Raw genomic sequence first — 17,288 nt, 5'->3', positions numbered from 1 at the left:
TTATTGCTGCCTCAGGGCGCCCGCCCCAGCGCCCTGCACCCTCAGTGACCGGAGTGTGAAGTGTGTGAGAGGAGCAATGGCGCACAGCTGCAGTGCTGTGCGCTACCTTGGTGAAGACAGAGTCTTCATGCCGCCGATTTTCCGGACCATCTTCTTGCTTCTGGCTCTGTAAGGGGGACGGCGGCGCGGCTCCGGGACCGAACATCAAGGCTGGGCCTGCGGTCGATCCCTCTGGAGCTAATGGTGTCCAGTAGCCTAAGAAGCCCAATCCGGCTGCAAGCAGGCGAGTTCGCTTCTTCTCCCCTTAGTCCCTCGCTGCAGTGAGCCTGTTGCCAGCAGGTCTCACTGAAAATAACAAATTCTAAGACTATAACTTTCTAAGAGCTAAAGAGCCCCTAGTGTGCATCCAACCTCGGCCGGGCACGAAATCTAACTGAGGCTTGGAGGAGGGTCATAGTGGGAGGAGCCAGTGCACACCAGGTAGTCTAAGATCTTTCTAGAGTGCCCAGCCTCCTTCGGAGCCCGCTATTCCCCATGGTCCTTACGGAGTTCCCAGCATCCACTAGGACGTTAGAGAAATAGAATTTTAATTACTTACCGGTAAATCCTTTTCTTATAGTCCGTAGAGGATGCTGGGGTCCACATTAGTGCCATGGGGTATAGACGGGTCCATTAGGAGCCATTGGCACTTTAAGAGTTTGAGAGTGTGGGCTGGCTCTATGCCCCTCCTACCAGACTCAGTCTAGAAACTGTGCCCAAGGAGATGGACATCTTCGAGACATGGATTTTACACAGATCGTGGCGAGATTCACACCAGCTCACACATACAAGGCAAATCAAGCTAACTAGCTTGAAACAAAGCAATGGCAGAAACATTACTTACCAAGTAACAAAGCAGTACTCAACTTAAAACAAAGTTGTAATGAACAAGATAACAACTGGGCGCCCAGCATCCTGTTATGCACACCAGTGCCAGCAGGAATGTACTGGTGTCTGAACGGAGAGGGATGCAAAACAAATGAACTCACAGACAGACTGGGGAATATGACATTACATACACAGAAGGTGATAGGGTAACAAAATAAACACAAAGTGAACAGAGAAGCCCAAAGGCTAAAAAACTGGGTGTCTCCCTAGTATTAGGAATGCTCAGATGGAAAGAAGCGAGATGTTGTGATTTAATACGTAGAGAACCCGAAATGCTGTTGCTAAGGGCAACAGCAAAACCCTAAAGGGTTACCAACGGGTGTGGCAGTAAACTCCTTGGTCAGAGATGGAGTAATAGACACAAGGAGAGTCTCCACAATCCTAGTCCTCACTTGCAGTGCACTGGTTCAGCTTACTGCCACTAAACTGACACCTGAACACCTTGCACAGTGAGAAAGGATTTTGGCAGGCAAGTCTGAGAATACAGCCGCAAACCTGCTAGGTTGACAGAGTAGCAAAAGAACCCCTGCAGGTTAAACGACTGACTCCAGTCTTACTGCTAGGTCTGGATTGGCAGAGTGTAATACCAAATCCCAAGGCCTATTTGCAGTAAGCAACAGACAAATACAAAGTTTACACAGTACTAGCTAGCTTTCAGGAACTGACTAACCAACAAAGATTCAGCAGCATCTGCCTAACCTGAGAAGAGGGTTTATATAGCAGGTGCTGTCCACACCCCACTCAGACCTCACAGACTGTGAGCACAAAAACCAGCACCGGATCCCCTGCCGTGCACAGAGCCTGTAACCACTGCACAGCAAAAGACCCGAACCGGAGTATCAGCTACGCTCAGGTTTCTCCGCTAGCACTTGTCTCCCGGTTGCCATGACGACGTGGCAGCACAGAGCAGGAGACCCTAACACATCCTCAACAGACTACGAGAAAAGGATTCACCGGTAGGTAAAATCCTACTTTCTCTTACGCCCTAGAGGATGCTGGGGTCCACATTAGTACCATGGGGATGTACCAAAGCTCCCAGAACGGGAGGGAGCGCGCGGAGGCTACTGCAGAACCAATTGACCAAACTTAAGGTCCTCAGAGGCCAAAGTATCGAACTTGTAGAACTTTGCGAACGTGTTCGACCCCGACCAAGTAGCTGCTCGGCAGAGTTGAAAAGCCGATACACCCCGGGCAGCTGCCCAGGAAGAACCCACCTTACGATTAGAGTGGGCCTTAACAGACGTAGGACACGGCAAGCCTGCCGTAGAATACGCATGCTGGATAGTGAACCTGATCCAGCGAGTGATTGTCTGCTTAGAAGCAGGACACCCAATTTTCTTGGGATCATACACGACAAACAGAGAGTCCGATTTTCTGTGATAAGCAGTCCTCCTCACATAGATTTTTAGAGGCCTTACAACATCTAAGGACTTTGATGAAATTGAGGAGTAAGTAGCAACTGGCACCACAATAGGTTGGTTGATATGAAATGCCGACACAACCTTCGGAAGAAACTGCTGACGTGTCCGAAGCTCAGCTCTATCTTCATGGAAGATCAAGTATGGGCTTTTACATGACAAAACCCCCAACTCCGACACACATCAAGCAGAAGCTAAGGCCAACAAAGTGACAGCCTTCCACATGAGAAACTTGACCTCAACCTCCTGTACAGGTTCAAACCAGTCCGACTGAAGGAACTGCAACACCACGTTAAGATCCCAGGGCGCCGTAGGTTGCATGTGCAAATCTCCCTTCAAAAAAGTCTGAACCTCAGGGAGGGCAGCCAACTGTTTCTGGAAGAAAATGGATAGGGCCGAAATTTGGACCTTTACGGATCCTAACCTCAGACCCATAGCCACACCTGTTTGCAGGAAAAGGAGAAAACGTCCAGTTGAAACTCCACCGTAGGAAACGTCTTGGACTCACACCAAGATACATATTTTTTCCAAATACAATGGTAATGTTTAGACGTTACTCCTTTCCTAGCCTGTATCAGGGTAGGAATAACCTTGTTCGGAATGCCCTTCCAAGCTAGCATTTGGCGTTCAGCCTCCATGCCATCAAACGTAGCCGTGTTAAGTCTTGATAGGCGAACGGCCCTTGCTGCAGCAGGTCCTCCCGAAGAGGAAAAGGCCTCGGCACTTCTAGCAGTAGATCCGTGTACCAAGACCTTCTTGGCCAGTCAGAAACAATGAGGATCGCTTGAACCCTTGTTCTCCTTATGAGCTTTAGCACTCTTGGAATGAGTGGGAGTGGTGTAAACACGTACACCAAATGGAAAACCCACGGAGTCACTAGGTCGTCCACCGCCACTGCTTGCGGGTCCCTCGACCTGGAACAATATCACCGAAGCTTCTTGTTGAGACGAGAGGCTATCATGTCTATTTGAGGTACACCCCACAGATCTGTTACCTCATTGAACACCTTCGGATGGAGACCCCAGTCCCCTGGATGGAGATCGTGTCTGCTGAGGAAGTCCGCTTCCCAGTTGTCTACTCCTGGAATGAAGATTGCTGACCGCGGCAAAGCATGCTTTTCTGCCCAGAGGATGATTCTTGTTACCTCTGACATGGCATCTCTGCTCTTCATTCCGCCCTGTCGGTTTATGTAAGCCACTGACGTTACATTGTCCGACTGCACTTGAATGGCCTGATTTCTCAGAAGATGGGCCGCTTGAAGAACACCGTTGTAGACGGCTCTTAGTTCCAGCAGAAAATAAGGTTTGTTGGCTCTGGACAGAACTGTGTGGATAAAGATTGGAATCAGCAGCCACCTGGTAAGGAGGTAGCCAGCCTCCTCAGCAATTAGCAATCAAAAACAAACAAACACCAGGCCGGCGCTCAACTCCAATAATGCTACCAAGTATAATAAAACAATTTATTTAGCTAGCATCCAAAAAAACAAAAAATACACAGAAATTTAAAAAATACTAATAATAGACCACAATGTTTAAATATCACATAAAACTTGGGTGTATTGCACCTCAGATATTAGCATAGTACATGCCTAAATAAAAACATATAGGAGAGGGTCACTGGCTTTCATCTGAGCAACTTTCAATAGATTATAGTTGGATTCTATGTTGTTCAGTATCTCACAGTTTAGAAAGAATATGTCCTCCGGCTGCTATATTCAGCCTCTGTAACCATAAATTGATGTGAACTTTTCCATGGGCTGGATTTAGATTAATACTGAAAAACCGTACGGTTTCAATTACTCACTGAGTCACTGTGCTTGCTTCTCAGAGAGGACGGGTCACTGAGACTACTACTGAGACTACCAAGCGCTCACAGGAGAAATATACCAGCTTATATTAAAATCAAGCTGTCTGTAACCAGTTGCCGGCAATCAGCCCGCCTGTGATGAGACCGGACTTTTTATCCTTTCTACATCTGTAATACCACAATCCTGCTTTGCTGAGCACAGTTACTTCCAAGCCAGGGATGATGCATGGCGGCCCAGCACACTAACACTGCGCCGTACTAAAGAGAAAAGCTTCTACCTGAGCGTGCCGCCAACGGATGTCTCACCCATGCAAAGGGTGATAGAGAGCGGCCTTTTATCATCCACCGTGTGCAGGAAAGCAAGCACAGTGACTCAGTGAGTAATTGAAACTGTACGGTTTTTCAGTATTAATCTAAATCCAGCCAATGGAAAAGATCACATCAATTTATGGTTACAGAGGCTGAATATAGCAGCAGGAGAACATATTCTTTCTGAACTGTGAGATACTGAACAACATAGAATCCAACTATAATCTATTGAAAGTTGCTCAGATGAAAACCAGTGACCCTCTCCTATATGTTTTTATTTAGGCATGTACTATGCTAATATCTGAGGTGCAATACACCCAAGTTTTATGTGATATTTAAACATTGTGGTCTATTATTAGTATTTTTTTAAATTTCTGTGTATTTTTTGTTTTTTTGGATGCTAGCTAAATAAATTGTTTTATTATACTTGGTAGCATTATTGGAGTTGAGCGCCGGCCTGGTGTTTGTTTGTTTTTGATGGCTCTTAGTTCCAGAATGTTTATCGGCAGGCCGGCTTCCAGACTCGACCACCATCCTTGGAAGGTTTCCCGTTGAGTGACTGCGCCCCAGCCTCTGAGAATTGCATCCGTGGTTAGAAGGATCCAGTCTTGAATCCCGAACCTGCGGCCCTCCAGAAGGTGAGGTAATTGCAGCTATCAGAGGAGTGAAATCCAGGCCCTTGGCGACAGACGTATTGTCTGGTGCACATGTAGATGGGATCCCGACCACTTGTCCAGGAGAATCAGTAGGAAGGATTGAGCATGAAACCTCCCGTATTGTAGAGCCTCGTAAGAGGCCACCATCTTCCCCAGAAGGAGAATGCACTGATGAACCAACACCTGGGCTAGCTTCAGGACATCCCGGACTATTGTATCACCAACGCTTTTTCCTCTGGAAGAAACAACCTCAGCACTTCCGTGTCAAGGATCATTCTCAGAAAGGACAACCTCCTGGTTGGTTCCAAATGTGATTTTGGAAGATTCAGGATCCAACAGTGTTCTCTGAGCAGGTGGGTCGTGAAAAGAATGGACTATAACAGCTTCTCCTTGGACGATGCCTTTATCAGCAGATCGTCCAGACATGGAATTATGTTCACCCCCTGTCTGCGGAGAAGAACCATAATTTCCGCCATCACTTTGGTGAATACCCTCGGTGCTGTGGAGAGGCCGAAAGGTAGGGCCTGGAACTGATAGTGACAGTCCAACAGTGCGAATCGCAGATAAGCTTGATGCGGCAGCCAAATCGGAATGTGGAGGTACGCATCCTTGATATCCAGGGATACCAGGAATTCCCCCTCCTCCAGACCTGATATCACCCCCCTTAGAGACTCCATTTTGAACTTGAACTCCCTCAGAAAGGGATTTAGTGATTTTAAGTTCATAATGGCCTGACCGAACCATCCGGTTTCGGTACCACTAAAAGGTTCGAATAGTAACCTTTGTCTTGCATCTGTGGAGGAACTGGTACAATAACCTGTGCCTCCACCAACTTCTGAATGGCTCCCTGTAGGATAGCCCTGTCTGCCGCAAAGCCGGCAAGCCTGATTTGAAGAACAGTTGAGGAGGAAGATCTTGAAATTCCAGCCGGTACCCCTGGGATACAATATCTAGTACCCAGGGATCCAGGCCGTATGACACCCAGATGTGACTGAAATGTCTGAGTCTCGCCCCCACCTCGAGGCCACGCGGTCCACCGTCATGCTGAGGACTTTGGCGTACCTGAAGCAGGCTTCTGTTCCAGGGAACCCATAGCAGCTGGTTTCTTGGATTTTGGTCGACCTCCTCTAAAGAAGGTGTTAGCCGGTTTGGCCTTTCTGGTTTTAGCAACCCGAAAGGACTGTGATGCAGCTAAAGAAAAAGGTTTCTTTGTAGCAGGTGCAGCTGAGGGAAGAAAAGGTGACTTACCCGCTGTAGCCGTGGAGATCCACGCATCGAACGCTTCCCCAAAGAGAACCTGACCTGTGTATGGTAGGGTCTCCACACATCTCCTGGATTCCGCGTCAGCAGACCACTGGCGCAGCCACAATCCTCGACGAGCTGAGACAGACATGGAAGAAATTCCTGCAGCCATTGAACCCAGGTCCTTCATGGATTCCACCATAAATCCTGCAGAATTCTGAATGTTACGTAATAACAATTCAACGTCACTTTTATCCATTGTATCCAAATCCTCAAGTAATGTGCCTGACCACTTTACTATAGCTTTGGAAATCCGTGCACAGTCAATAGTAGGACGTAGTATCGCCCCTGAAGCCGTGTATATGGATTTGAGTGTAGTATCAATTTTGCGATCAGCCAGCTCCTTTAAGGCGGTTGATCCCAGAACCGATAAAACGACCATTTTCGAGAGTCTGGATACAGACGCGTCCACTGTGGGTGGGTTTTCCCATTATTTTCTATCCTCCTCAGGGAAGGTGAAAGCAACCAGAACCCTTTTAGGGATCTGGATTTTTTTCTCCGGGTTTTTCCATGATTTTTCAAAAATAGCATTTAATTCTTTGGACGCAGTGAAGGTTAGCAAGGCTTTCTTACTGTCAGTAAAGTAAGCCTCCTCAACCTGCTCAGGTGTTGTATCAGCAATATTCAACACACCCCTAATAGCCTCTATCATCAACTGCACCCCTTTAGCAAGAGATGCGGCCCCCCAGAGCACATACCCAACACCGTCTGCCGTGTCAGAATCGGTATCCGTGTCACCTTGCATAATCTGGGCAAGAGCACGTTTGTGGGAACCTACAGAGGGGGGTCCTGAGGTAACAGAACCAGACCAAACTGCCATAGAGTTCTGTAAAATCTGAGTTGCAGCTTCATTGTGTGCAACCCTAGTAGAAATATGAGAAATCATAAATTTGATAGAGGATAACCATTCAGGCTCCCTTGCTGGTATCTGCGCTAAAAGAGTGCAATCCTGATTACATGGAATGATATCATCCTGAGAGGACATATCCTCTGCAGCATATGACACAGATTCCCTGGACATAGCTAAATGGAGACCTCACTCCACACACAGGAAAGGCTAGACAGAGTTTCACCCCCAAGAATGGCAAGAGAGACACAGAGATTGGAGCCAACCCACACACCGCACTTTCAAGGTAAAGGGAGACCCCACCCGCGCTGACTGTGTACCTTAATAGGTTACATAGCCTGTAATACAGCCCCCCCCCCCCCTTCTACAACCCCCTGGTACCATAAGAGATAGCTGGAGTTGATATGGAGGGACTGTTTTTCACTGACAGCATTTCTGCAGGCAGGAAAATGGCGCTGAACGCTGCTGGGTCCGCTCTGAGACGCTCCGCCCCCTTAATGGCACTGTCTTCCCACTCTTCTGGAGATTATACTGATCTGAGGAATCATGCTGGCAGCGATCCTGGGACCCTGACAGGCTTAGAGATCAGTGTAGGGTGTAGGTGCTGGCTCAGGGCGCCCCTCACAGCGCCGCACTGTGTACCGCTGAGCCCCGGAGCACAGTCAGTACTGCGCTCCATACCCTGTTGCCGCCATCTTCACACCGGCTCCCCGCTTGCTAGGGGGGCCGGTGACTGACTCGCCACCGATCTTCTGGCTCTGTAAGGGGGTGGCGGCATACTGCCGGTGTGAGCGATCCCCTGTGGCGGGGAACGTTCGATCCCCTCTGGAGCTCAGTGTCCTGTCAGTGGAGATAGTCGCTCAGACCCCGTAGGGCGGACACTACTCCCCTCCCTTAGTCCCACGAAGCAGGGAGGCTGTTGCCAGCAGCCTCCCTGTAAAATAATAAACTCTAAGATAAACTTTACTAAAGAAACTCTGTAGAGCTCCCCTAGCTGTGACCGGCTCCTCCGGGCACATTTTCTAAACGAGTCTGGTGGGAGGGGCATAGAGGGAGGAGCCAGCCCACACTCTCAAACTCTTAAAGTGCCAATGGCTCCTGGTGGACCCGTCTATACCCCATGGTACTAATGTGGACTCCAGCATCCTCTAGGACGTAAGAGAAATATTTATTTTCGACACTCTTCCGAGGGACAGCCAATCTCATGCATGGTGTGGGTATTTAATGCGGAAAGCTAACATACTAAGGGCTTAGATATTGAGTTTCATTCTGCTTTATCTGTTCCTATTTCTGACTTTGTTGATGTTATTTCCCAACCTGTTGATCCTTGGCTTTCTTTAACTACCATTTTAGCTCTGCTTATCCATATCTAAATTCTGAACTATGATTTTGGATTATCATTTGGTTAACTGCTTGAACCTTTCTTTGTTTGGTTCGGATTAATCACAATGTACCTACAAGCAACTTGGATCCAACCTAACTAAGTATAGATGGAAGCCAGCAATGTAACAATAATGTACTGTAAATTATACTATAACTATAGTTCCTCACAGGAAAAAAAGAGAAAATACAGGTGCACACTCTAAACACTGCTAGTTACAATAATTATAATAAACTCTGCAATATGACAGTACATTTTAGGCGCTTAACATAATTTTGGTCAAAAATATGGTCCCACCAACCACGACCAGTTGACCTCATCTGGTGGGTACCTAACACTAGGGTTCAAGTCTAGGGCACACACTAGTAAGAGGTTTAAGTATTAAAAGCATTACATTAGAAAAAAAGTATTTGCCCTGGTCATGAACCTTAGTGTTAGGGAACTACAAGTCTCAGCGTGGCAGCACCTATTTTTATGTTTAGAATTAGGGTGTCAAATAACGCTCAGACACTATGACACTCATGCCACAGGGAGTAGCTAAAAACAAGGGAAGTAAACTTATGTATCACATCTAGTTCACCTGCAGAGATAACCAATACCAGGGGACATATTAATGAGTTACCTGCACAAGGATGACTACCAATATCGTGGGCAATTGAGATGTTTGAGACAGGGGGTGTATAACATTTTCAAGCCCGAGGGGCCACACTCGGGTATTGCACTCATTGATGGGGCACAATAAAACTTAACTTTCTTAAATATGTAAAATTTACTAGTGGAAAAGGACTTCTAGCATTATTAAAAAGTCCATTTGGAAACAGAAGTTTGTTGTTAGCAGGTAATTACAGATGTGACCACTTGTAACTTTGTCCCGTTGCGTATGCATTACGACACATATATCCCAAGATTTGCAAATGCGTGCGTACATTTGCACCCAAAATCCATTCATTCCAAGATTTGCAAGTGCGTGCGTACATTTGCACCCAAAATCCATTCATTCCAATGAGACACAAGCAGCTGCGATCAATCGCTACCTCCTGCAGCAATGCATATGCATCACAGTAGTAAAAGGGACACCTTTTATATCTCCTTTACGTTTGTTTTAAAGAAAAAAAATGCTAAATTGATTGTCTGAACATTTTGGCTTATTCCATAACGCAATGTACAGTATCAAAACTTCAATAATGAAGAAGTGTGGAGATGCATTACAAAAATATACTTTCCTGGGCTACAAGCAGTGGCTCAGTCTGTATGCCACAAGCATGTCTCTACTGAGTCCCAGCCCTCTCACCAGTGTCGGGTGCAGAAAAAAAAAAAAAGATAAAGAAATATTATTGTAAAGAAGAGAAAAAAAACACCACCAGGGTGGTGGTCATGTCTGGGGCGCCCACCAGATGGCAGCATGTAATGAGGGTGACAGACACAGGCTGTGCATGACAGGAGTGAGTTGGGAGCTCAGTATTGTGTAGCATCTTCTGGGATGTGCACTTTAGGCTCCTACCAGGAGATACTTAAGAGTGGAGTTTTGTCTCCTGTCATATGCACTGTATTCCAGGATTCCACAGTTGGGAGAAATCCAGGCCTCGGAGTTATTATGCTGCGGAATCACTCACGATTCTGCAAAACATTGCACATGAGAGCTTTGTTTCTGGATGGGCATATTGGAGGCGAGTGCCATGATTGACATCATTTAGGACTTAGGATGCGGAGTGCTGCCTCCTCTCAGAAACATTGTGTGGGTAAGATCTGAAGTAGGGGGCTGTTGATTACCCTGGCATTTAAGTAGTGTACCATTTAATTTATTGTATTGCTACCTTACACTATAACAAAGATATACTGTAGTTACATATTGCCTGTTATCTTGCCTGTGTGACTCATGAATGATAATAATATGCTGGGTTACCTAGCAAACTAATGATCTATACACAGGTATTTCACATACTTACACAATACTGCTACCTGCTGAGTTTTTCCCACCCACCACGACAAATTTATTTGTTGGAACCTGTGAGGGAATAATGACCGACTGACTTTATACCAACATCCTGGCTCGGAGTGAACGCTGTATAAGAAGAGGTTAGTAACATACTGAAGCACTGCACAAAACGAGAATATTCAGATGATAAATCTCCTAGAAAATTATTTTTAAACACATTTTCATACTAAAACATGTTAGTGCTAGATGGAAATACATAGAAATAGTGGCAATGAACAGAAGTAGTTTATATACTTACAATGTAGAAGAGGCTCCATGTATGAAATATCAGACAAAAGAAAACTACTCTTGGGCGGCATGAGATACTTCTCACCCACTAGATGAATGAGTTGTGGCCAGTCTGAATTGTTTTCCGTAATACGTGATACATAGTCTGTATCTCGAGAAAATCCAACTGGACCTCCAGTCCCGAGAACATTCACAGTATACTCAGGGACAGTCGTACAAGGCATATGCTTGGTCATATCACAGAGTTCAGCCAAGTTGCTGATGTGACAGCACCTGTCTGTAACAATTGTGGCCTTTTCCTCTCCTGTCCTTGAGACCGGTTGAAGCAGACCTTTCTTGAACCCATCTTGAATAAGTAACTGTGAACCTTCTAAAATAACATCACTTATCTGTAATGATAAAAAGAAACCAAAAAAACACACTTTATTTTCCAGTAATGGAAAAGTGGGACAAAAGCAGAGCATAACATAAAGCCCATCATTCTGCAACTGCAATTTTTAAAAGCAAAAAAATAAAAACAATGCAACAAATGTCACTGAATCCGCAATCAATTGTTAACAAGTCGCAGTCAGCAATCTTTTACTTTATGCAGTAAATAGGTTTTATGTCAGTACACAAAAAATATTACACATACTGCAGCTGCTCTGTAAAAACAAACTTGTGCTAAAATGATTTTTGACTTAACCTATTAATGTTAATCTTTTCTCCCTTAGATCGTTTTTGTACAATAAAAAAAAAAACAGACAAAATTGTTGATCCATCAATTGCCCCCTTGAAACTGATAAAATAGAATTTTAATTACCTACCGGTAAATACTTTTCTCGTACTGCGTAGGGGATACTGGGAATCAATTTAGTACCATGGGGTATAGACGGGTCCACTAGGAGCCATGGGCACTATAGAAGTTTGATTGTGTGTGCTGGCTCCTCTCTCCATGCCCCTTCCACCAGACTCCGTCTAGGAAACTGTGTCCGAGGAGGCGGACATACTTTGAGAGAAGGATATAGAAAAGGAAAGTGGTGAAATTCGAACAAGCACAACCAGAACAAGAGGAAAGCCATGCTAACCAAACTTGCAAACAGAGACAGCAACAGCTGAACCAAACAACATTACTGAACCAAGTAACAGAGCAAGAACAACAAAGCACCGGGCGGGCACCCAGTATCCCCTACGGACTACGAGAAAAGGATTTACCGGTAGGTAATTAAAATCCTATTTTCTCTTACGTCCTAGGGGATACTGAGAATCCATTTAGTACCATTGGGAAGTACCAAAGCTCCCAAACATGGTGGGAGAGTGCTGAAGGTTCCTGCAGAACTGATTGACCAAACTGAAGGTCCTCAGAGGCCAGAGTATCGAACTTGTAAAACTTAGCAAACGCGTTCGCACCCGATCAAGTAGCTGCTCGGCAGAGCTGTAAAGCGGAGACACCCCGGGCAGCCGCCCAAGAGGAACCCACTGACCTAGTAGAGTGGGCTTGAACAGATTTCAGAATCGGCAAACCTACCGTGGAATACGCATGCTGGATAGTGAGCCTGATCGAGTGCGCAATGGACTGCTTTGAAGCAGGACACCCATTTTTATTGGGATCATAAAGAACGAACAGTGAGTCCGGTTTTCTGAGAAAAGCTGTTCTCTTCACATAGCCCTTCAAACCCCTTACAACATCCACAGAATTTGAAGTAGACGAGGCGTCCATAACAGCCAGAACCACAATAGGTTGGTTTTATGTGAAATGCAGACACCACCTTAGAAAGAAATTGCTGACAAGTTCTGAGTTCAACTCTGTCCTCATGGAAAATTAAGTAGGGGCTCTTGTGAGACAACGCCCCCAGCAACGACACACGTCTTGCTGAAGCCAAGGCCAACAATGTGACTGTCTTCCACATAAAATACTTTACATTTACCTCCTGTAACAGTTCAAACCAGTCCGATGGGAGGAATTGCAGCACCAAATTGAGATCCCAAGGCGCCGTGGGAGGCACAAAGGGAGGTTGGATGTACAGAACCCCTTTTAAGAACCACAGGGAAAGAAGACAATTGTTTCAGAAAGAAAATAAACCTCAGGGACAGAAGCCAATTGTTTCAGAAAGAAAATAAGGCCAAAATCTGAACTTAAATGGAGCCTAGGCGTAGGCCCACATCCACTCCCAACTGCAGAAAAAGCAAGAAACGTCCCAGATGAAATTCCACCGTAGAATATTGTCTTCTCTCACACCAAGAGACATATTTCTTTGAAATACGATGGTAATGTTTACAAGTTACCCACTTTCAGGCTTGGATCATAGTCGGGATGACCTTGTCAGGAATCCCTCTCCTGGCTAGAATCAGCCGTTCAACTTCCATGTCGTCAAACATAGCAGTGGTAGGTCTTGATAGACAAACGGGCCCTGTTGCAGAAGATCCTCTCGAAGAGGCAGATGCCACGGATCTTCGATCAACATCTCTAGAAGATCCGCAAACCAGGCCCTTCTTGTCCAGTCCGGAGCAATGAGGATTGCTTGAACCTTTTTATTCTTTTTAGAAATCTTGGGATCAGAGGAATGGGAGGAAACAAGTACACCAGCTGGTAGACCCACGGAGTTGTCAGGGCATCTACCGCCACTGCCTGCAGCTCCATCGACCTGGAAAAATACCACTTGAGCTTCTTGTTGTCTCAAGAGGCCATCATGCCAATTTGGGGATACCCCCACCGACGTGTCAACCACCGGAACACCTCCGGGTGGAGGCCCCATTCCCCCGGGTGCAAATCGTGTCTGCTGAGGAAATCTGCTTCCCAGTTGTCTAGTCCCGGAATGAAGATCGTTGACGCCACAGCGTTTTCTTCCGCCCAGAGGAGAATTCTTGACACCTCTGACATTGCGGCTCTGCTTCTCGTTCCATCCTGTTGGTTTATGTACGTTACCACCATCACATTGTCCGACTGTACCTGAATGGCCTGATTCTGAAGAAGAGATGAGGCCTGCAGAAGGACGTTGTATATAGCCCTGAGTTACAAGATGTTTATTGGAAGGACGACTTTCTGACTTAACCATCTACCCTGAAATTGCACCCACGGGTGACTGCTGCCAAACCTCTCAGGCTTGCGTCTGTGGTTAGCAGAATCCAATTTTGAATCTCGAACCTCCGACCCTCGACTAGGTGAGAGGTCTGTAGCCACCACAGGAGGGACATCCTTGCTTTTGGTGACAGACGAATCCTTTGGTGCATGTGAAGATGTGATCCGGACCATTTATCCAACAGATTCAGCTGGAAGGGCCTCACATGAAACCTTCAGTACTGAATTGCTTCGTAAGAAGCCACCATTTTCCCCAGAAGGCGTATGCAGAGATGCACTGAGACTCGGGTCGGCTTCAAGACGGTGCGAACCATAAACTGGATTTCCATTGTCTTTTCCAAGGGAAGGAACACTTTCTGAGACCCTGTGTCCAGTATCATTCCCAGGAACTGAAGCCTCTGCGTTGGTTCTAGGTGAGATTTTCACAGGTTCAGAATCCACTAATGATCCAGGAGTAGCCTGGTTGAGAGGGCAATGTTCTCCAACAGCGGTTTCCTAGACGGTGCCTTTATCAGAAGATCATCCAAGTACGGAACTATGGGGGTCATTCCGAGTTGTTCGCTCGCAAGCGGATTTTAGCAGATTTGCTCATGCTAAGCCGCCGCCTACTGGGAGTGAATCTTAGCATCTTAAAATTGCGAACGAAGTATTCGCAATATTGCGATTACACACCTCGTAGCAGTTTCTGAGTAGCTCCAGACTTACTCGGCATCTGCGATCATTTCACTGCTTGTCGTTCCTGGTTTGACGTCACAAACACACCCAGCGTTCGCCCAGACACTCCTCCGTTTCTCCGGCCACTCCTGCGTTTTTTCCGGAAACGGTAGCGTTTTTTCCCACACGCCCATAAAACGGCCTGTTTCCGCCCAGTAACACCCATTTCCTGTCAATCACATTACGATCGCCAGAACGATGAAAAAGCCGTGAGTAAAAATCCTAACTGCATAGCAAATTTACTTGGCGCAGTCGCAGTGCGGACATTGCGCATGCGCATTAAGCGGAAAATCGCTGCGATGCGAAGATTTTTAACGAGCGAACAACTCGGAATGACCCCCTATGTTCACTCCCTGTCTGCGTAGCAACCTCATCATCTCAGCCATCATTTTGGTGAACACCCTCGGTGCCGTGGAGAGACCAAATGGCTGGGCCTGAAACTGGTAATGGCAGTCATGCAGTGCAAACCAGAGATAAGCCTGATGATGCAGCCAGATCAGAATGTGAAGGTACGCAAACTTGACATCCAGAGATGCCAGGGATTCCCCCTCCTCCAGACCTGAGATTACCGCTCTCAACAACTCCATCTTGAATTCGAACAATCTTAAGTACGGGTTCAATGACTTGAGGTTCAGAATCGGTCTTACCGAACCGACCTGTTTCAGTATCACAAACAAGCTGAAATAGTAACCCTTGTTGTATAGATGAGGTGGAACTGGAATAATGACCTGGGTCTGAAACAGTTTTTGAATGGCATTGTGTAAGTTTACTCTCGCATCTTGTGAAACTGGTAAGCCTGATTTGAAGAATCTGTGAGGTGGGAGCTCCTGGAACTCCAGTGTACAGCCCTGGGATATAAGGTCTATGAACCAGGGATCCTGGCACGAACCTGTCCAGATGTGACTGAAGAATTTTAGCTGGGCTCCCACCCTTATGTCTTCCAGGCATCACGGTCCACCGTAATGCAGAAGGTTTTGAGGAAGCAGAGCCCGAGTCCTGTTCCTGTGAAAAAGCATTCGCTGGTTTCCGTGGTTTACCTCTAGCACCTCTGGCGGCGGTAGAAGAACCTTTGGCCTTGCCCCTAAATTTGGCAGTCCGAAAGGACTGTAGATAAGGTCCGGAGTAGGCCTTTCTTGCTGGCGGAGCTGCAGTAGGTAGGTATGTGGACTTACTCCCAGCAGCTCGGGAGACCCATTTGTCGAGTTAATCTCCAAATAAGGCCTCCCCTGTGAATGGTAGGCCTTCAACACCTTTCCTGGAGTCCGCGTCAGCAGTCCACTGACGTAGCCATAATCCTCTGCGTGCCGACACTGCCATAGCTGTAGTGTTTGCATTAAGCAAACCTATTTCTTTTATGGCTTCCACCATAAAATTTGCAGAGTCTAGTACATATTTCAAGAGCAAAATAATTTCCTCTTGAGGCAAGGTGTCTAACCACTCAAGTAAATTGCCTGACCATTTAGCAATGGCTCTTGTAATCCACCCACATGCAATAGTGGGTCGCTGGGCCACCGCGGCAGCAGTATACAAAGATTTGAGTGTAGTCTCAATCTTTCGATCAGACGCATCTTTTAGGGAGGCTGCACCAGGCACAGGTAGTAAAAATAAGATTTTACTCACCGGTAAATCTATTTCTCGTAGTCCGTAGTGGATGCTGGGAACTCCGTAAGGACCATGGGGAATAGCGGCTCCGCAGGAGACTGGGCACAACTAAAAGAAAGCTTTTAGACTACCTGGTGTGCACTGGCTCCTCCCACTATGACTCTCCTCCAAGCCTCAGTTAGGATACTGTGCCCGGAAGAGCTGACACAATAAGGAAGGATTTTGAATCCCGGGTAAGACTCATACCAGCCACACCAATCACACAGTATAACTCGTGATACTATACCCAGTTAACAGTATGAACTATAACCTGAGCCTCTCAATAGACGGCTCACAACAATAACCCTTTAGTTAGGCAATAACTATATACAAGTATTGCAGACAATCCGCACTTGGGATGGGCGCCCAGCGTCCACTACGGACTACGAGAAATAGATTTACCGGTGAGTAAAATCTTATTTTCTCTGACGTCCTAGTGGATGCTGGGAACTCCGTAAGGACCATGGGGATTATACCAAAGCTCCCAAACGGGCGGGAGAGTGCGGATGACTCTGTAGCACCAAATGAGAGAACTCAAGGTCCTCCTCAGCCAGGGTATCAAATTTGTAGAATTTAGCAAACGTGTTTGCCCCTGACCAAGTTGCAGCTCGGCAAAGTTGTAAAGCCGAGACCCCTCGGGCAGCCGCGCAAGATGAGCCCACTTTCCTTGTGGAATGGGCTTTTACTGATTTAGGATGCGGCAATCCAGCCGCAGAATGCGCCAGCTGAATTGTGCTACAAATCCAGCGAGCAATAGACTGCTTAGAAGCAGGAGCACCGAGTTTGTTGGGTGCATACAGGATAAAAAGCAAGTCATTTTTCCTGACTCCAGCCGTCCTGGAAACATACATTTTCAAGGCCCTGACTACGTCCAGTAACTTGGAATCTTCCAAGTCCCTAGTAGCCGCAGGCACAACAATAGGTTGGTTCAAGTGAAAAGCTGATACCACCTTAGGGAGAAACTGGGGACGAGTCCTCAATTCTGCCCTATCCATATGGAAAATC

General features: G+C 46.5%; 1 protein-coding gene across 5 annotated transcripts in view; it reads right to left on the bottom strand.

The window, feature by feature from the left end:
* METTL4 (methyltransferase 4, N6-adenosine) overlaps positions 1-17,288 on the bottom strand; it is a 576,485-nt gene that overhangs the window by 448,471 nt on the left and 110,726 nt on the right. For all 5 annotated transcript variants that reach the window (XM_063923557.1, XM_063923556.1, XM_063923558.1 and 2 more), the window contains exon 3: positions 10,881-11,259. In XM_063923557.1, the coding sequence (XP_063779627.1) occupies positions 10,881-11,259 (379 nt within the window). The remainder of the gene's footprint in view (positions 1-10,880; positions 11,260-17,288) is intronic.

Source organism: Pseudophryne corroboree, chromosome 5, assembly GCF_028390025.1.
Source record: "Pseudophryne corroboree isolate aPseCor3 chromosome 5, aPseCor3.hap2, whole genome shotgun sequence".
In the NCBI taxonomy this organism is placed as follows: Eukaryota; Metazoa; Chordata; class Amphibia; order Anura; family Myobatrachidae; genus Pseudophryne; species Pseudophryne corroboree.
This window is presented reverse-complemented; position numbering and strand designations above follow the sequence as displayed.